Source organism: Mandrillus leucophaeus, unplaced genomic scaffold (genome assembly GCF_000951045.1).
Source record: "Mandrillus leucophaeus isolate KB7577 unplaced genomic scaffold, Mleu.le_1.0 Scaffold13, whole genome shotgun sequence".
Classification (NCBI taxonomy): domain Eukaryota; kingdom Metazoa; phylum Chordata; class Mammalia; order Primates; family Cercopithecidae; genus Mandrillus; species Mandrillus leucophaeus.
The window spans coordinates 8,308,102-8,329,134 of NW_012101254.1; the positions used below are offsets into that span (position 1 = coordinate 8,308,102).

Below are 21,033 nucleotides of genomic sequence, written 5' to 3' on the forward strand. Positions count from 1 at the left end.
AAAAATTCATGTTTTAAGAAAGTTTACAAATTTGTGTTGGACCACACTCAAAGCCGTCCCGCCGTGGGTTGGACAGGCTTGGTCTATTATGTGGCTATGGCATAGCTTACTTAGCCAACTGCTTCTATATTGTCGGGGATCCACATTGTTTCTCATTTTCCCACTACAAACAGGCTGCAGTAAACATCCTTGAGGACCTTGCCCTCATTAGCTTCTGGCTTTTTGTTAAGCTTGAGTCAGAAGCGATGCCTACAAGGATGGTGGGAGCAGAAGCAGAGGTGGGGGTGGAAGGACCAGACCCCAAGGAAGATGCCAACAGAGACTGGGCAGCTGCCCACACTCACCTGTGCTATATCAAGCAGGAAGAGCTGCAGGTAAAAGGCTGTGGCGCTAGAGGCTATCTGGTTGGGGACCCCACCAATGCCATAGCACACCTTCGTACAGAATGAGAGGCGACTGGCTCTGCTGTCCTGGAGGAGACACAGGAACTAAGCCCTTCTCCCAACAGACACAAAACAGGTCCCCACACCCTATGACTTCAGTACGCATCCTGAGTCCCTGTGATGTCTTCAGGGCTTTTCCAGCAACCTCTGAGCCCCATTTTGCCCCCATGTCATCCTAAGAGGAAGTGAGACAGAAGAGAAAAAAGATCTTAAACCATGACCTCTAAACATTTCCAGGGGCACGTTCTTCTGGACATCTTACCCTGGGCTTCCTGCTGAAGCCGCCGTCATTTACTGAGTCAGCACGGCTGTGTAAGCTGCAGGTCAGGAGACCTGGGCTTGATTGAGCCTGCCTTTGTCACCTACCCCTCTATGTGACCTTGAGTAAATCACATTATCTCTCCAAGCCTGTTTTCCTCATCTGTCAAATGCTACATCCCTGCCAATTTCACAAGGTTGTTTCATGAATAAAGGAGGCGGTAGCTCATTTACCCATAGCCTGCCTGCCCACAGCCCTCCAGGGATGCCTGGCAGGCGTCTCAGCTTAGCATGGTCTACGTACAGCTCCTGATGGCTATCCCATTGTCTAATCCAGCTCCTAGCAAATGGCACTGCTGGTCCCCTAAGGGGCTCAGGCCACAAACTTAGGAGTCATCTTTGATTCTTCTTTCCAATTCTTGTCTGTCAGTGAGTGCCTCCTAAGTGGCTTCTCTGTGTCTGCCCTTGCTCCCTACAATCCACACCACCCAGCAGCCAGTGCTCTTGTAATAACGTAAATTGCACAGTGGCCCATCCCTATAAACGCAGCACTTTGGGAGGCGGAGGTAGGTGGATCGCTTGAGCCCAGGAGTTCAAGACCAGCCTGCCCAACATGACGAAACCCCATCTCTACTAAAAACACAAAACTTAGCCAGGTATAGTGGCTGGCTGTAATCCCAGCTACTCAGGAGGCTGAGGCAAGAGAATCGCTTGAACCTGGGAGGCAGATATTGCAGTGAGCTGAGATTGGCGCCACTGCACTCCAGCCTGGGCAACAGACACTCAGTCACAAATAAATAATCAGATCCCATCTCCTCTCTGATTAAAGCCCTCTGATGGCTTTGCTATTGCAGGTTTTTTTTTGTGATGTGTGTGTGTGTGTGTGTTTTGTTTGTTTGTTTCCAGATCCATGGTATTCAGTCAATGCCATTGCAGTTTGAACAAAACTCCAAGTCCCGATCATGGCTAAGCAGTCCACCCAGTTGGCCCCCTACCCACCTCACCTCAAATAGCTCTCCTTCAGCCACACCGGCCTCCTTCCTATTCCTCAAAATCATCAAGTCTGTTGCTGCCTCAGGGCCTTTGCACTTCCCATTCCTCTGCCTGGAAGGTGACTCCTTGTCATTCTGGTTTGACGTCACCAGCTTAAATGTCACCTCCTTCAAGAGGCATTCCCTAACCACTCACCTCTCTCAGTTGTACTTAGCGCCTGCTATGTTCTCATTTAGTTCCTGCCTCTCCCTACACGAGTGTAAGCTCTCTGAGAGCATGAACTCTTTTTATTTATCATGGTGTTTCCAGTATCTAGAAAAAAGCTTGGTATACAGTAGGTGCTCAGTATATATCTGTTGAAGCAAGAAATTGGCCATGAAGACCCTGTGTAAAGTGCTGTTTCTTTGGAAGAAGCTGGGCATCTTTTCTCATCCTTTGCTGGGGGCCGGAGGGAGTGGAGATGACACGGCTTCACCCGTTTCCACATCTTGCAGGACACCCCAGCAGGCTGTTGTGAAGGGAAGGTCTCCCCAGATAAGGGATTATCACACTTTGCACACTCTTCCTACCCACAGGGGAAAACCACACTGGGGGCAGGAGGATTCTTTCCTGACATTTGTGTGAACATCATTTCAGCTTCCAGAAAACTTTAAGAACAGGCAGAATTCAACGTGACAGTCCCCCTCTCCCCCAATGGGGACTCTTGTATCCCCCAAAACGGGCCTAGCAAGTTTTTCGAACTTTAGAAATAACTTCCAAGTGAAGCCAGGAATATGGTCCCGTCTTGCCGTCTCGAGGATGACAGTTTTACTGAAAGCCATAAAAGTCCTGCACAGCTGGACAGTGAGCTGTACAAGGAGAAGCCCCTTGGGAGGGGCGGCTCCGGGTGAGAGGCGCAGCGCTGCTGTCTGTAGCTGCGTGACCCAGGGCAGGCACCTCGGCCTCTGCGCATCGGTGTCTGGAGCGACCGGGGCTGCCACCCCTCAGAGAGGATTCCACGCGGACGCCGCGTCACCGGCAATGCGAGTGTTTCCCTCTTGCTGTTCATCTCACCCTGAATTTCTAAGTTTCCCTGGGAAGTGAGAGTCCCCGGAGAGCCCCTTCATCTCACCTCACTTTCTTGTGGGACGCAATCCTGTGCTCCGAGGTGCCTGGTAGGACGCCCTGAACCAGGCTGGGGGCTGAGGTGTCAGGGGAGGCCACAGAACGCCCTGGGCACCAGCAGGGAGCAGGCGCACTCAGTGAGACCCAGGAAGCCCCAGGCCCCTTGCCCCGTCCAGCACAGCCCCGCTGGCCAGCACGGCCCAGCGTATCAGGCAAAGGACAAGGGGCCCCGAAGACCCTGCCGCTCCCACCTGCCTTCCTCCCTTCTTGTCGGAGCCCATGGCCAGGACCTTCCCTGAGGCAGCCTCCAAGGGGAGCCTGGTGCCCGGCGAGACCAGGTTCTGGGAGGGAGGCCGAGGCCACAGCAGCTGCCTGAGGTCGGGAAGGACGCAGCCTCCCCAGGCGCTTCAGAAAGCCCTGCCTGCCCAGAGCTCGGGACTCCGGCAGGACCTGCGGTGGCACGGACAAGACCCCTAAGCCGGGAATCAGGACAGCAGGGACCACGCATCCCCAAACTGTTTCCTTGGCTAGGGCTAGGCTTCCCGTCCTAGTTTCTATCCGGCGCCGGCACCTCCCGGCCTCCCCGCTCCCAGCCGTGTAACCCCGCGAGGGCAGCCCCTGAGCCGGCAGGTTTGGGCCGAGCCCCGCCGGGCTGCACCCAGCTGGAAAAGGGGCTACGAGGCGACGCCCTCGAGCTCCCCAGGGGCGCAGCCCCTTCCCGGCCCGCGCCGCCCCGCTCACCTCTCGCCCTCGCCTGGCGCTCCCCGGGTCGGGCTCCCGGACGTGCGGCTCCGGTTGCGGGGACCCCTCGGTGGCTGGTGCAGGGGGCGCCGCCATTGCCACCGCAGCGCCGCCCGCGGCCGTTGCCCTCGGGGTTATCGCCCTTGGGAGGGGCGGCTCCAGGCGAGGGGCGCGGCGCGAGTGGACGCTGGCAACGCGGGGGAAACGCAGAAACCGCGAGGGGCACCGTTTCTTTTGCTTCTCCAAAGGGAAACAGCGAAGAGCCAGAATCCGCGGGGGTAAAGGCCCGGCAGGTCCTCAGGACCGCTCTCCTTGGGGCGGATCCCCGAGGGGCGTGAGCGGCCCTGAGCGCTGAGGGCTCCGCCAGACCGCTGGGGTGACCGCGGGCAAGCAGCAGCTCCCCCAAAATGAAGCAAGAGGCCCGCTCGTTCAGGCTGGACCATGGCTGAACAGGCATTCCCATTCCGGCGGCTACACATGACGCCCAACGCCTGAAATACACATTGTCCAGTCTCCTATACAGACCACGGGGATGGCCAGTAACTAAGTTCTGGCCAGCGAATAAAAGCAGGTGGCACAGGCAATATTCCAGAAAAGTCCTTAAAAGGGAAGGGGGGTGACAGCAGGTCGCTAGTCAGACTGGAACAGGGCAGGAGAGGGCCACGCTTCCAGCCAGGAGCCTCAGGCAACCATCAGGCGACAGTCAGGCGGTTGTTATGCTCCCTCTAAAATGTTAATTGATCCAGCGGGGCCAGGGAAAGGCCGTCTCCCAAAAGAGAGAGAAAACCTGAAACTGGTGATCAGCTTCTCGGTAAGATCTCAGGAGCTGCGGAAGTGGGCTTACACAAATTGCGAGTTGAACCGACATGTGATCCTCCAAGGACACTGGACTGGTAAGGGAAGAAGGCCTCCAGTGAGCATGGGTACAACTCCAGGAAACGCAGTGTGCACACTCCCCTCCCAAGTGCTGGCAGGCCACTGTCCATGCAGACAGGCCCCCCAAGGGAAGAATCAGGGGAGAAGGGATGCAAGACCCCAGAAGTATGCCAATGTATAAGACCTCAGGTCAAAAGGTGAAACTGTGTACTTGTCTTTCAGGTCACCCGCTTGGTCCTCTTCCAAGTGTACTTTCCTTCCTTTCATTTCTGCTGCGGAGCTTTTTAATAAACTTTTACTCCTGCTCTAAAACTTGCCTCAGTCTCTCCTTCTGCCTTATGCCCCTCAGTGGAATTCTTTCTTCTGAGGCGGCAGGAACTGAGGTTGCTGCAGACCCATATAGATTCCTTCCCACTTACATATTTTGGTGCCCCGTGACTCAGATACCGTCCACCAGTAACAAGGGCACACATTAACTGAAAATGCATCATAGACCTATAATATAAAACTCCTATGAAAAAACAGGAGAAAGGGCCAGGTACGGTGGCTCACGCCTGTAATCCCAGCTACTTGGGAGGCTGAGGCAAGAGAATTGCTTGAACCTGGGAGACGAAAATTGCAGTGAGCTGAGATCATGCCACTGCACCTCCAGCCTGGGCGACAGAGGGAGACTCCGTCTCAAAAACAAAAACAAAAACCAACCAAACACAAAAAACCCAGGAGCGACTCTTCATCATACTGGGCCAGGCAATTGTTTCTTAGGACGCCAAAAGCACAAGCTGGATGAACTACGAAAGTTTTCAAAACGAAAACCTTTGTGCTGTAAACAATTCCAACAAGTGGGTATAAAGACAACCCACAGAATGGGAGGAAAGGGATTTGTACGGGAATCAACTTTCACAACTTAACAATTAAAAGACAATCCAATTCTCAAATGGGCAAAGAATCTGGATATTTCTCTAAAGATATACAAATGAACAGTAAACACATGGAAATACAAATCGAAACTACAGTGAGATACCATTTCATATCCACAGGGTGGCCGTAATTAAAATGAGACAAGTACTGGGGAGGATGTGGAGAAATCAGAACCCCTATATGCTGCTAGTGGGAATAGAAACTAGGGATGGTCCTTTGGAAAAGTTTGGCAATCTCTCAAAGTAAAAAGTGGAATTACCACATGACCCACAATTTCAGTCTTAGGTGTATACACCCTTCAGAAATGAAAACATGTTCACATAAAATCTTGAACACGAATGTTCATTAGCAGCATTCATATATATATATACACACACATATATATGTGTATATATATGCCAAAGAGGACACAAGCCAATGTCCGTCAGGTTATGAATGAATAAATATAATGTGGTATAGCCATACAATGGACTACTATTGGGCAAGAAAAAGGAATGAAGGACCAATGCATGCTACAACACAGATGAACCTTGATGACAGTATGCTAAATAAAAGCAGCCAGTCACAAAAGATTACAAGTCGTATGATTCCATTTATGTCAAATGTCTAGAATAGGCAAATATAGAGAGACAGAATGTACATTTGTATTTGCCTGGGACTGGGCTAGGGAGTGACTGCTAATGTGTATGGGGTTTTAGAATGGACGAATATTTTCTAAAATTAAATTGTGATGGTTGTACAACCCTATACACTAAAACCCATTGAATTGTATACTTTATTTTTATTTATTTATTTTTTTGAGACAGAGTCTTGTTTTGTTGCCCTGGCTGGAGTGCAGTGGCACGATCTCAGCTCACTGCAACCTCACCTCCCGGGTTCAAGTGATTCTCCTGCTTCATCCTCCCGAGTAGCTGGGATTACAGGCATGTGCCACCACGCCCGGCTAATTTATATATTTGTAGTAGAGATGGGCTTTCACCATGTTGGCCAGGCTGGTCTTGAACTCCTGATCCTCAGGTGATCCACCTCTGCCTCCCAAAGTGCTGGGATTACAGTGAGCCATTCGCCTTGCCTGAATTGTATACTTTAAATGGGTGAATTGCACAGCATGTAAATCACGTCAATAAAGCTGTTTAAATTTAAAAGGGAAGGAATCTGCTTCTTCCTACTGACTGAAATACAAATGTGTTGGCTGGTGCCAGTGCAGCTACCTTGAGACCCCAAGTTTACAGAGTGATGAGACTGGCAGATCAACAGTACAGCAATCTGATGATTTTATGAGGTTGATCTACCAGCCCTGAACTGCTTCCCTCTGAACTTTTGCATGGGAAATAAAATTTGACCTTGTAAGCAACTATTTTTCTGGATTTTCTGTCATAGCTAAATCTAATCCTAAAGGATACACTACCCAGTTTAGAGCAAGTCATTCCATTTTATGTCTTAATTCCTTAATCTACAAAATGGGTACATTTTGTTTCCCTGATTGCAAATACAAAGAAAGGTTAGATAATGCATGCGCTAAATATTTAATTCCTTGGAAGTTAAACATAAACTAAAGCCAAAGTTTCTTTAGATAATCTACTTCTATAATTTGTGTTTTTTTTTTCCTTTTTGTGAAGAATAGGATCTTGCTATGTTGCCCAGACTGGTCTCGAACTCGTGGGCTCAAGCTATATTCCTGCCTCTGCCTCCTTAAGTGTTGGGAATTACAGGTGTGAGCCACTGAGCTCAGCTAGGTAACCTACTTTCAAGTACATCCTATTGATACGCATTTCTAATAGGTATGGAAATACTGCATTCTCAACACTTGTACTTTGTTGTTTATACTACTGCAATTTTAAGTTTGAAAGGCAGCAGGTGAAAACAATTTTAAAAATTAGAAAATGACCAGGCGTAGTGGCTCACACCTGTAATCCCAGCACTTTGGGAGGCTGAGGTGAGTGGATCACCTGAGGTCAGGAGTTCAAGACCAGCCTGACCAACATGGTGAAATCCCGTCTCTACTAAAAAAATACAAAATTAGCCAGGCGTGGTGGTGGGTTCCTGTAATCCCAGCTACTCGGGAGGCTGAGGGAGGAGAATCACTTGAACCTGGGAGGTGGAGGTTGCAGTGAGCTGAGATCGCACCATTGCACTCCAGCCTGGGCAACAAGAGTGAAACTCCGTCTCAAAAAAAAAAAAATTAATAACTTTTTTGGACAGCAAAAAATGTAATTATAATAAAAGGCATTTCCCTAACAGTTATTATTCTATTTAAAGTGACGGTAAGTTCATAATGTAATTTTTAATGTAAAAGACAAATAAATTAGATTTCAATAAAGTAGGATTAAAATTAAAAAGGCAGCTGCCTTTTAATTAAAACAAGACTAAAAGCTGATACACTAAAAAATATCTGAAAGGATGCACATCAAAATGTTACTAGTAGTTTTTAATTTCTAAATTTTATTTTTTACTTTTTTCTTTTTCTTTTATTCGAGACAGAGTCTTGCTCTGTCACTTAGGCTGGAGTGCAATGGCATGATCTCGGCTCACTGCAACCTCTGCTTCCCAGGTTCAAGTGATTCTTCAGCCTCAGCCTCCCGAGTAGCTGGGATTACAGGCGCCTGCCACCATGCCTGGCTAATTCTTGTATTTTTAGTAGAGACGGGGTTTCACCATGTTAGCCAGGATGGTCTTGAACTCCTGATCAGCCCACCTCGGCCTCACAAAGTGCTGGGATTACAGGCAAGAGCCACTGCGCCCGGCTTTTTTTTTTTCACTTTTTAAAAGAGACAAGTTCCCCCTGTGTTGTTCAAGCTGGAATGCAGTGACTATTCACAGGTGTAATACCACTACTGATCGGCATTCGTTCTTGCTCCTTTTCCAGTGGGCAACCTGGTGGTCCCCAGTTCCAGTGAGATCACCAAATTGATGCCAAACTTAGTGCAGACACCTGACCGACTGGCAGAGCACACTACACCCCAGAACTTCTGGGCTCAAGCGATCCTGCTGCCTCAGTCTCCCGAGTAGCTGGGACAACAGGCACGCACCACTAGAACTGGCAGTGGTTATATGTGAAAGGCAGAATAATAGGTGATTTAAGGATCATTTTAGCATATCTGCATATTATAATTTTCTATAATGAATATAAATTATCTGTGCAAAAAATACATTAAAACAAATGACAAAGAGCCAAATATTGGTCTACTGAATAAGCCATTTCCATTTGAAGATTCAGTGTAATGAGCAATTTTTTCATAAAATGGTTTGTACTTAGGAAAAGAAGGAACAAAGGAGTAAACCCTAGTAAAGAGTCTTCATGCTAGTTCAGCTCATGACACAAAGAATAGTTGAAAAATTAAACACGCCATTGAGTTAGTATTCAAAAATATCACATCTTTACATTTCTGAGTATTAAATGAAAGTAATGTTGGTTAAAGCAAAGGCACCTAATAAATGTTTGATTATCAAACTGAATGACTCTGCCAAATAAAATGACAAGTGTATTTGCATATAACTATTTTATAACAAGGGTAAATGATTTCACAGATCCTTTTAATGAACAGTATTTCATTCTTAACAGTTCTTTAACTGTCAGCAAAAGATTGCTCTGAAAATACTTTAAGGCACTGAAATAGATGCACACATATTATCAACATGCTGAAATGTCATGAAAAATTATACTGAGAGAAGTATATAAAATAAGATTATTTTTTAAACGGAAAAAAATGCATAGTAATTAACCAATAAACCAGAATCTGTAACATTAGATATGTATTTCTTTTTTCTTTTTTTTTTGCGACGAGTCTTGCTCTGTTGCCCAGGCTGGAGTGCAGTGGCGCGATCTCGGCTCACTGCACCCTCTGCCTCCGGCGCTCAAGTGATTCTCCTGCCTCAGCCTCCTGAGTAGCTGGGACTACAGGCACGCACCACTACGCCCAGCTGATTTTTGTATTTTTAGTAGAGACAGGGTTTCACCATGTTGACCAGGATGGTCTCGATCTCTTGATCTCGTGATCCATCCACTTCGGCCTCCCAAAGGGCTGGGACTGCAGGCATAAGCCACCGTGCCTGGCCTAGATATGTATTTCTATATATCATCCCTAACAATTTTTTTCAAGAAACTGAAGACAGTTTTGAAACAATTGCTTAGGTCAAATTGTATTCCACATCTAAGATGATTATTTTCAAGTTTTCCTTCCCTTAGCAAATTCAGTTTGTTTTCCAAAGTCAATCTCTTTTGATAATTCTACATATTTAACTAACAACTTTACAACTTTTAAATTGTCAGGTAAAAAGCTTTACTGGATGATTCTCATTGTAGAGAACCTTTGAGAATATTATTCACATTAATGAACGTTTCACAGTTAGAATAATGAAGGTTATTGCTGACGACAGGTCTTTCTCCATAGGACCCTTACTGGGATGTATTCTACAGGTACATACAATAGAACCTCCTGTGTATCTTCTGGTTAAATAATTATAAACCGGAAAATCTACCAAAGAGGCTTTTCTATTGGTACACAAGAAACATGCTCAATGAGACCCCTATATGGAGAATCATATGTTGACCATAATTATGCAAATAAAAATGCTACATGATAGGCCTGTATGAAACATTTTCTTAGATTCCTGAACACGTATTAACAATCATCGTGTTATTTTCTATATCAGAAAGATAAGTTCATTGATTTTTACCATTGCCTCATTTTTTAATTTTTAATTTTTGGTAAGAATATTATTTTTGTTTCACTACAGAGAGGCTCTAACATTGCTGTGTAAACATTACCAACAATAAATATTTATTTTCTATTATGTACCTATTCATTTCTAAGAGTAACGGACAAAAGGAAAAGGCTCTCCTTTGTCCTCCCTCTTTTCCTAATAAAAAGACAGCCTTCTGCCCTAAGGCAGGCTGGGAGCTAGGAAAAGCAGCATTCTCACAATAGACTGTAATCAGAAGATAGATTTTATGTCAGGTCATTTAGTTACATAGATATTTCCCTGTTGCTATTCCTGAGTCCTTAGTAAAAACCTTAATTAAATGTTCCAGCCTTGTCTTGGCTGTGCTACAGGAGGTAAAGCACAAGTTTATGTCATGATTGGTTCAGCGACAAAAGGTAACAGACTCTTTCCAAGAGCAAACTGGGTGACAAGGATAAACTTAGTGGTCTAGCAGATCTGTTTCAGTGGAGTCTTCCACTGTCCCTGGTGAAAGCATGCAGGTTTTATTTTCTCAGGGTAAAAGCTTAGAACAGAATTTCCTGAAGAAAGGTACTTCTACCTCATACTTAAGAATCACGTAAGATTAGGCCGGGCGCGGTGGCTCAAGCCTGTAATCCTAGCACTTTGGGAGGCCGAGACGGGCGGATCACGAGGTCAGGAGATCGAGACCATCCTGGCTAACACAGTGAAACCCCGTCTCTACTAAAAATACGAAAACTTAGCCGGGCGAGGTGGCAGGCGCCTGTAGTCCCAGCTACTCGGGAGGCTGAGGCAGGAGAATGGCGTAAACCCGGGAGGCGGAGCTTGCAGTGAGCCGAGATCCGGCCACTGCACTCCAGCCTGGGTGACAGAGCGACACTCCATCTCAAAAAAAAAAAAAGAATCATGTAAGATTAAAAATGCAGAGATCTGAGACCCATCACAGACACAATGAATCAGAATCCTTGTGGTAGGTGGCAGGAATAGCATTTTTGAAAAGCTGCCCCAAATGATTCTGAAACTAAGGCTTGAGAATCATTGTGAACCATCACTTTATATAGATTGGTTCTCAAAGTGTGCCTGAGGGATCCCTGGAGGTTCCCGAGACCCATTCAGGGCACTGTGAAGTCAAAACGTTTTTCATAATCATACTAAGGCGTTATTTGCTCCTTTTCACTCTTTCACAAGTGTACAGTGGTTTTTTCCAGAGTCTACATGATATGTGACTGCATAACAGACTGAATGTAGAAGACATGAGAACCCATCTATCTTCTTTATGACAGAAAGTAATTCCCCAAAAAAAGCCGGCCGCTTTTCCCACTAAATTGTTTCATGTTTTATAAGTTATTATTGGCTAGGCACAATGGCTCATGCCTATAATCCTAGCACTTTGGGAGGCCGAGGCGGGTGGATCACCTGAGGTTAGGAGTTAAGAGGCCAGCCAGGCCAAATGGCGAAACCCCATCTCTACTAAAAATACAAAAATTAGCCAGGCGTGGTAGTGGGTGCCTATAATCCCAGCTACTCGGGAGGCAGAAGAATCGCTTGAACCTGGGGGGCGCAAGTTGCAGTGAGCCGAGATTGCGCCATGGCACTCCAGCCTGGGTGAAAGGGCAAAACTCTATCTCAAAAAAAAAAAAAAAAATTATTATGGCAGAGTTTTACTCTATTGCCTAAGCTAGAGTGCAGTGGCACAATCTCGGCTCACTGCAACCCCTGCCTCCTGAGTTCAAGCAATTCTCCTCCCTCAGCCTCCCTAGTAGCTGAGATTACAGGCACATGCCACCACGCCCAGCTAATTTTTGTATTTTTAGTACAGACATGGTTTTACCACATTGACCAGGCTGGTCTCGAACTCCTGACCTCTGGTGATCTGCCTGCTTTAGTCCCCCAAAGTGCTGGGATTACAGGTGTGAGCCACCACATCGGACTAATTTTTGTAATTTTTATAGATGGGGTTTTGCCTTATTGCCCAGGCTGGTCTCAAACTCCTGGGCTCAAGTGATCCACCTGTCTTGGCCTCCCAAAGTGCTGGGATTACAGGTGTGAGCCACCACGTCCAGCCAGAAGTTATTATTTTTAAATGAATTTTTTTTTTTTTTTTGAGACAGAGTCTCGCTCTGTTGCCAGGCTGGAGTGCAGTGGTGCAATCTCGGCTCACTGAAACCTCTGCCTCCTGGGTTCAAGTGATTCTCCTGCCTCAGCCTCCCATGTAGTTGGGATTACAGGCACACGCCACCACACCCAGCTATTTTTTTTTTGTATTTTTAGTAGAGATGCGGTTTCATCACGTTGGACAGGATGGTTTCGATCACCTGATCTTGTGATCCCCTCGCCTCAACCTCCCAAAGTGCTGGGATTACAGGCGTGAGCCACTGTGCCCAGCCCATAAATAACTATTTTAAGCATTTAATATTTAATATGGTAATATATACAGCTCACATAAACAAATGGTCTTGAGATAAAAATGTTTGAGAATTGCTGCTTCATGGCATGCATCTCGCACCCTATGAACATTACTGCTGCTATGGACCACTTAGTTCCTTGGCACACTCAATGCATACTTCATTTTGAATCTGATTCAACAGATCATTTGCAAAAAAAAAATGTTAAACTTATTTTCAGGTATGGGGATTTAATCTGACAGTGAAAAATTGAGGTCTAACTGGATTTAGTTAAAAGTCTAAGATATAAAGCATGTTTTTCTTCGTGATATCACAATGAAATAATCTTTAAATGTATTCACAAGTTGACTGTGATGTATGAAACAGAAAACCAGCTGGGCACAGTGGCTCACACCTGTAATCCCAGCACTTTGGGAGGCCTAGGCGGGAAGATCACCTGAGGTCAGGAGTTCGAGACCAGCCTGACCAACATGGTGAAACCCTGTGTCTACTAAAAATACAAAATTAGCCAAGCGTGGTGGTGTATACCTGTAATCCCAGCTACTTGGGAGGCTGAGGGAGGACAATCGCTTGAACCCAGGAGGCGGAGGTTGTGGTGAGCCGAGATTGCACCACTGCACTCCAGCCTGGGCAATAAGAGCAAAACTCCGTCTCAAACAAACAAACAAACAAAAAAAGAAACAGAAAACCATATTTTATGTGATGCATTTAAAAAATATTAGTAATGTGACACATATAGGCATTAGATTCTGAGTGGTGGCAAATGAATGGCTAATCCCAAATGTTAGCCAAAAACAAATCTGTAATTTTTGAAAGAAAATAAAATGGAAAGGGAATAGGTTTTCTACATTTTTAGAAAGTGTAGAAATGTGAGTAGGCAGATTAACCTTGACACTATACTAAGCTACACAATTTTATTTTTATTTTTTAAATTAAAAAAATATATAGACAGGGGTCTCTGGTGACCATTCTGATTTTAAACTCCTGGCTTCAAGTGATCCTCCCAACTCAGTCTCCCAAAGTGTTGGGATTACATGCATGAGCCATTGCGCCCGGCCACAATTTTATTTTATTTTATTTTATTTATTTTTGAGAGGGGGTCTTGCTCTGTCGCCAGGCTGGAGTGCAGTTGCTCAATCTCAGCTCACTGCAACCTACACCTCCTGAGTTCAAGCGATTCTCCTGCCTCAGCCTCCCGAGTAGCTGGGACTACAGATGTGCACCACTATGCCCAGGTAATTTTTGTATTTTTAGTAGAGATGGGGTTTCACCACGTTGGCCAGGATGGTCTCAATCTCTTGACCTTGTGATCTGCCTGTCTTGGCCTCCCAAAGTGCTGGGATTACAGGTGTGAGCCACCGCGCCCGGTCGTATTTAGCTGTTTAAAAACTCTGAGGCAGCTAACATTTAAATAAATCCCTGCTGTCCAGGAATGATGTTTGAATGAATATTGTGAACACATTCGCTAATTTATACCATATTAAGATTCTAAATAATACAGCTATTTAATATATATTGATAACTGGTATTTGAAAATAAGTCTATTTTTCTGAGTAGCCTTTTGGAGAAAGTGCACTGAATATAGTTTCCAGTCATATGCTACTTTCCTAACTTGTACTTATCTAAACATCTTCTCATTAGGAGAGAGTTCAACAGTACTCAAACCAAAAGTCTAGTGAGTCTGACTTCTCCAGTCCCCAATTTTGGTTTGCATGTCCACTTACAACCATCATTTCTTTGCAAAGTTTCCACTTAGTCTATCAAAAATCAGTGCTCTGAAAGTTCTCTAAAAGGTGCAGCAGTTTTTTGGAGTCTCTGAATGATGACGGCATTCTGTAAATCTGCTTCTTCCAGTGTGAGTGTCTCATCTAGCAACCTGAGGACAGGAAGAGCTGTTGCCAGGGAAAATGGAGGACTTCTTTGAGATCCTTGGTATTTTTCAATGAAGTCTTTGATATGGCTTACTCTGTAAAACATAAAAACTATTAATATAATTTTATGAAAATTTGAATTAGCTAATTTATAGTAATAACAACTGGTAAAAGTATCTGGATATGTTATTATTGTTATTTTTAGAGATAGTGTCTTGCTTTGTCATCCAGGATGGAATGCAGTGGTGCCATCATAACTCCTGGGCTCAACTGATGCTCCTGCCTCAGCCTCCCAAAGTGCTGAGATTATAGGCATGAGCCACAACACCCAGACTCTGGATATGTTAATACAGAGAATAACTGAATTGTGATATTCAGTTATTTTAAAGTTTGACTCCCAGAAATTTGATGACAATAAGGAATTACTACTGTTAATTATCTTAGGTAAGACAAAGGAATTATGGCTATGTTTTAGAGAGGCTGTCACAATTGTAACATGATGGTCATGTAGCCATGGATTATAGAACGCATCCTCATTTCACAGATGCTAAAATGTGAAAAAATGTGCAACTTACAATTAATGAAATATGCATATTACGTAAGAAATAATTCTCTCATTCAATCAATTCACTAAAATTCACTACGTGCCACTTTACTAAACCTGAAAGGGCTACCAAAAAAGTCTAAGACCCAGTCCTGTGTATTCATTTGGGTACCAAAAATTGGATAACCAAAGGTTAAAGCTTATGTCAAAGAACATAAACATAAAAAGCAAGAAAACAAAGGTTAAAAGAACTAGGGAAAGATTTCTGGAGGTGGAAGGATTGGAGTGTGGACTTAAAAAGACAGGTCCAGCTGCTCGGGAGGCTGAGGTGGGAGACGAACATTGAGCCTGGGAGACGAAGGTGCAGTGAGCCGAGATCATGTCACCTTTCATCTAGCTGGGCGTGTTGGCACACACCTGTAGTCCCAGCTACTCAGGAGGCTGAGGCAGGAGAATCGCTTGAACCTGGGAGGCAGAGACTGCAGTGAGCTGAGATCTCTCCACTGCACTCCAGCCTGGGGACAGAGCGAGACTCCATCTCATAAAACAAAACAAAACAAAAACACCAAAAATTAGCCAGGCGTGGTGGCAGGTGCCTATAATCCCAACTACTTGGGAGGCTGAGGCACGAGAATCCCTTGAACCCAGAGCCGAGATCATGCCACTGCACTCCAGCCTGGGGACAGAGCGAGACTCCATCTCATAAAACAAAACAAAACAAAAACACCAAAAATTAGCCAGGCGTGGTGGCAGGTGCCTATAATCCCAACTACTTGGGAGGCTGAGGCACGAGAATCCCTTGAACCCAGAGCCGAGATCATGCCACTGCACTCCAGCCTAGGCAACAGAGAGAGACTGTCTCAAAGAAAACAAACAAATAAAACAAAATAAAACAAAAACAAAGGAGGCCGGGCGCTGTGGCTCATGCCTGTAATCCCAGCACTTTGGGAGGTCAAGGTGGGCGGATCACCTGAGGTCAGCAGTTCCAGATCAGACTGGCAAACATGGCCAAACCCTTTCTCTACTAAAAATATAAAAAAATTAGCCAGGTGTGGTGGTAGGTGCCTGTGATCCCAGCTACTTGGGAGCCTGGGGCAGGGAGAATGGTGTGAACCTGGGAGGCGGAGCTTGTAGTGAGCCAAGATGGCACCACTGCACTCCAGCCTGGGCAACAGAGCAAGACTCTGTCTCAAAAAAACAAACAAACCATATATATATATAAATACACACATACATATATGTATGTATGTGTGTGTGTGTGTGTGCGCGTGTGTGTATAAAATAAAATATAAAATTGCATGCATTTCTTTTGTTAATCTGTCTTTTGTTAAAGGGGTCTCAGCCATGAATCTAGGCAATGGTTGAAGAAAATCTTTTCTCCCCAACAAGGTCAATTAATCAGAAAAACACAATTTCATCTCTGCTGGACCTACTTATATAACTTTAAAATATATAAAGCAAACGTTAACAGAAGTAAATAAGAAATAGACAAATCCATACATAATCAAAGTTGGAGATTTTAGCACAATTCTCTTGGTAACTAATAAAATAAGCAGAAAAAACAGAAGAAAAACACAATTTTTTAAATGATTTAGTCCGAAAGCCACCAAGCCATCAGTAGGACAGAACACGGAAGACATCTGTTTCAGAAATGCTGGGGGTTGTGGTGGCCCACATAAGAGCTGTCTAGTGCAGGGTGTCAGAGTCCAAGTAGGGTGAGGAAAATATCCAAGCTGGCGGGTCGGAGAAGAAGGGTCATGGCTTAGTAGCTTTTAAGGACAGTTTTGCTTTTTTAAACCTGACATGAATGGAATCATAGTGTATGTGTTCTATAGCTTTTTTATCTCCACATTATGTTTTTGGGACTCATTCATGTTGATGCGTGCAGCCATAGCAAATACTTTTTTTCCTTCTGAGATGGAGTCTTGCTCTATCACCCAGACTGGAGTGCAGTGGTGTAATCTCAGCTCACTGCAACCTCCACCTCCTGGGTTCAAGCCATTTTCCTGCTTCAGCCTCCCAAGTAGCTGGGATTACAGGAGCGGGCCACCACACTCAGCTAATTTTTGTATTTTTTGTAGAGACGGGGTTTCACCATGTTGGCCAGGCTGGTCTTGAACTCCTGACCTCAAGTGATCTGCCCACCTCGGCCTCCCAAAGTGCTGGGATTTCAGGCCTGAACCACCGCGCCCAGCCGCAAATATTTTTTGATTACTGTCTTCCATTACATGAAAATAATTATTCAGTCTATCTTTATTGGTAACAGTGCAAGTTTACATGGCTGTATCAGTCAGCCATTGCCCAGTAAAAATCAAAACAGAGCAGGTTGTCCCAAGCAGAGTAAAAAAGCATTCATATGGAAGAGCAGTTGACTGCAGTGTGTCAGATCCAGACAGTGGTGAGGAGAGCATCTGAGGAGAGGCAGCCCAGAGTGTCAGTCTACCAAGGGGAGGAGGTCATTGGCATGGAGTCCTGACGTCATGCAGTGTGAGAAGGCATTCCAATGAAGGGGGGCCCTGGGATGATGATGTGTCAGAGAGTCTAGTAGGAAGAGGAGGGAATCCATATTGGAATTCAACAAGGAGAGTCAAAGCCCAAGCAGGGTGACAAGGGCTTACATGTGGGGTCGGAGGCAGCAGTGGAAAAAGGACATTGGTCACATATAGGAAAACTGATTAAATACATAAATATGTTAACTATAACTGGAGCCAGGCCTTGCACTGTAGAAGTTAGTTACAAATATGGAAAGGAGAAAATTAGAACAAACCTTATAGTTTGTTTTTTTTTTGAGACAAGGTCTGGTTCTGTTGCCTAGGCTGGAGTACAGTAGTGCAATCACAGCTCCCAAAGTGCTTGACCTCCCCAGGGCGCAGGTGATCCTCCTACTTCAGTCTCCTGAGTACCTGAGACCACAGGTGAGTGCCACCACATCTGGCTACTTTTTGTGTTTTTTGTAGAGATAGAGTTTCACTATATCGCCAAGACTGGTTTTGAACTCCTAGGCGCAAGTGGTCTGTCTGCCTAGGCCTCCCAAAGTGCTGGGATTACAGGTATAAGCCACCATGCCTGGCCCTACCAGACTAAAATTTGAGGTATCTACGTGGACTCATGGTTTTTGATATATAAAAATACAGAAATAAGGCCGGGTGTGGTGGCTCATGCCTGTAATCCTAGCACTTTGGGAGGCCGAGGCAGGTGGATCGCTTGAGTCCAGGAGTTCGAGACTAGCCTGGGCAAGAGGGTGAAACCCCATCACTACTAAAAGTACAAAAACTAAGGAGGATCACCTGAGTCTGGGGAGGTGGAGGCTGCAGTGATCTCTAATTATATCACTGCACTCCAACCTGGGTGACAGAGTGAGACCCTCTCTCAAAAAAAAAAAAACCAGGAATAAATACAGATACAAACATAAGTGCATATATATACATATATATACACACACACACACGTATGTGTATGTATAGGTTTTTTTGTGTGTGTCTTTGTTGATTTTGCGATCAGGGTAATGCTGGCCTCACAGAATGAGTTTGGAAGTATCCCCTCTTCAATTTTTGAAATAGTTTTCTTTTTTGCATGTGTGTGTGTGTGTGTGCACGTGCGCGCGCACACACACACACACACACACAATTCTTTCCACACAGAGGGCCTGGAAGCAGTGGTATCCCAATAAGTGTATCTAGTACTACCCAGATCCTAGATTGTCAATATCACTGTCTACTAAAAAGAACAAGGGATTCCTGGAAAAGCATAGAATGAACTTGAAAAAAAATTTTGTGCTGAAAACAAGGAAATGTTCAAGAATTATGGGAGCATTTCAAAATAACACAGGAACCAGTTTAAAGGAGGTCTCACAAACTACCTGAGACAATGTGCATATCAAAATAAATAATGATGGTAAGAGTTCATAAACTGTTGAATAAAATAGGAAACTATGAGTAGATATATATATATAAATCAATCCATCAATCAATCGATCTGAGGTCTTGTGAGGAACATAAGTATCCTATTTCAAAGTCCTTCCCCACAAAATACAGATTAATTACAAAGGGAAAATGAATAACTTTACAGTAAAGAACTCTGGTAGAGACCACTTTAATCAAGTGTCAAATTTAACATCATCATAATGGGAGAAATGTAAATGATGCCACCTGTTGGAATTCAATGAGACGTACAAAGCATTAGTTCTGTCACACCTCTGCCAAAATTAGTGACCTAAATATAAGGAAGCATCAAACAAGATAAATTGGCTTGTAATACTTTAAAAAGTCAAGGTTGGCCGGGCGCGGTGGCTCAAGCCTGTAATCCCAGCACTTTGGGAGGCCGAGACGGGCGGATCACGAGGTCAGGAGATCGAGACCATCCTGGCTAACACGGTGAAACCCCGTCTCTACTAAAAAATACAAAAAACTAGCCGGGCGTGGTGGCGGGCGCCTGTGGTCCCAGCTACTTGTGAGGCTGAGGCAGGAGAATGGCGTGAACCTGGGAGGCAGAGCTTGCAGTGAGCTGAGATCTGGCCACTGCACTCCAGCCTGGGCGACAGAGCAAGACTCCGTCTCAAAAAAAAAAAAAAAAAGTCAAGGTTATAAAAATCAAAGGAAGACAAGGAACTATTTCAAACTGACATATCACAACTAAGTGCAATGTGTAATTCTCAATGGCCTTTTGCTATAAAGGAAGTTATTAGATAAAATGGAAAATCTTGAATTAGGGTCTATTAAGGTTAAGTTTCCTGATTTAAATGGCTGTATTGCGGTTATGTGGGAGAAGGTCCTTGTTTATAGATAATCTATACCTAAGTATTTCAAGTGATGGGTCATCAGACTGGCACTAATTCTTGAATGCTTAGGGAGAAAAGTTGCTTTATTTTTTTGAGATGGAGCCTAACCTCTGCCTCCCAGGTTCAAGTGATTCTCCTGCCTTAGCCTTCTGAGTAGCTGGGATTACAGACATGTGCCACCACAGCTGGCTAATTTTTGTATTTTTAGTAGAGAAGGGGTTTTGCCATTTTGGTCAGGCTGGTCTCAAACTCCTGACCTTGTGATCTGCCTGCCTCGGCCTCCTAAAATGCTGGGATTACAGGCAGGAGTCACTGAGCCCAGTCAAGAAAAGTTCTTTATATTGTTCTTGAACCTTTTCTGTGATTTTTAATTTATTATTATTATTTTTTTTGAGATGGCTCGCTCTGTCGCCCAGGCTGGAGTGCAGTGGCGTGATCTTGGCTCACTGCAAGCGCCGCCTCCCAGGTTCATGCCATTCTCCTGTCTCAGCCTCCCGAGTAGCTGGGACTACAGGCGCCCACTACCACGCCTGGCTAATTTTTTGTACTTTCAGTAGAGACAGGGTTTCACCGTGCTAGCCAGGATGGTCTCGATCTCCTAACCCCATGATCCGCCCATCTCAGCCTCCCAAAGTGCTGGGATTATAGGCGTGACCACCTTTTCTGTAAGTTTTTGCTGGTTTGAAATTTGGAGTAATTATTTGAAAATAAGAAAAACAATTTAGTATATTTTAGGAATACGTATATACTAGGTAAAGCTATAAATAAAAGCAGCAAATTATCAACACAATTTTAGGACAGTGGTTATTTCTCTCTTCCCCAGAAGAAAAGAGACATGATCACAGAAAAACACATAAGGTATACTGATAAGAATCTATGTTCTGAGGTACGTGGTACATATGTATTTTATTCTTATTCTTTTAACTTTCTCTGTATATTTGTTATTTATCTGTGCTACATTTCCTGAAAAATAAATAATTTTTACAAAAGGAAAAACGACATATGCTATATATGGTATGTTTCTATTTTTAATTAAAACAAAACAAACTTTTTTTTTTTGTTCCTTTTGAGACAGGGTCTTGCTCTGTCACCCAGGCTGGAGTACAGTGGTGAGATCATGACTCATTGCAGCCTCAACCTCCTGGGCTCAGGTGATTCTGCCATCTCAGCCTCCTGAATAGTCCCTAGCCTCCCAAATTGCTGGGACTACAAGCAGGAGCCGTGACACCCAGCCAAAAAAAGCTTTTAAGAAGGCTCGGCATGGTGGCTCATGCTTGTAAACCCATCACTTTGGGAGGCTGAGGTGGGCGGATCACCTGAGGTCAGGAGTTTGAGACCAGCTTGGGCAATATGGTGAAACCCTATCTCTACTAAAAATACAAAAATTAGCCAGGCATGGTGGCACATGCCTGTAATCCCA

General features: G+C 44.7%; 2 protein-coding genes and 1 long non-coding RNA gene across 3 annotated transcripts in view; all 3 read right to left on the minus strand.

The window, feature by feature from the left end:
• The window catches only part of MFSD2B (major facilitator superfamily domain containing 2B), a 13,143-nt gene extending 9,500 nt beyond the window's left edge, over positions 1 to 3,643 (minus strand). The window contains exons 1-2 of the mRNA XM_011972720.1: positions 3,540 to 3,643; positions 345 to 470 (exon numbers count right to left, since the gene is read on the minus strand). Of these exons, the coding sequence (XP_011828110.1) occupies positions 345 to 470; positions 3,540 to 3,635 (222 nt within the window). The 5' untranslated portion in view covers positions 3,636 to 3,643. The remainder of the gene's footprint in view (positions 1 to 344; positions 471 to 3,539) is intronic.
• A 5,175-nt stretch (positions 3,644 to 8,818) lies between these two features.
• On the minus strand, positions 8,819 to 11,209 carry LOC105534046. Its single transcript, XR_001005204.1, has 2 exons — positions 10,925 to 11,209; positions 8,819 to 10,614 (listed from the first exon to the last, which is right to left on the minus strand). It is a non-coding gene; the product is annotated as an uncharacterized LOC105534046 (long non-coding RNA).
• A 2,057-nt stretch (positions 11,210 to 13,266) lies between these two features.
• Positions 13,267 to 21,033, minus strand: part of UBXN2A (UBX domain protein 2A) — an 89,489-nt gene continuing 81,722 nt past the window's right edge. The window contains exon 7 of the mRNA XM_011972722.1: positions 13,267 to 14,387. Within this exon, the coding sequence (XP_011828112.1) occupies positions 14,189 to 14,387 (199 nt within the window). The 3' untranslated portion in view covers positions 13,267 to 14,188. The remainder of the gene's footprint in view (positions 14,388 to 21,033) is intronic.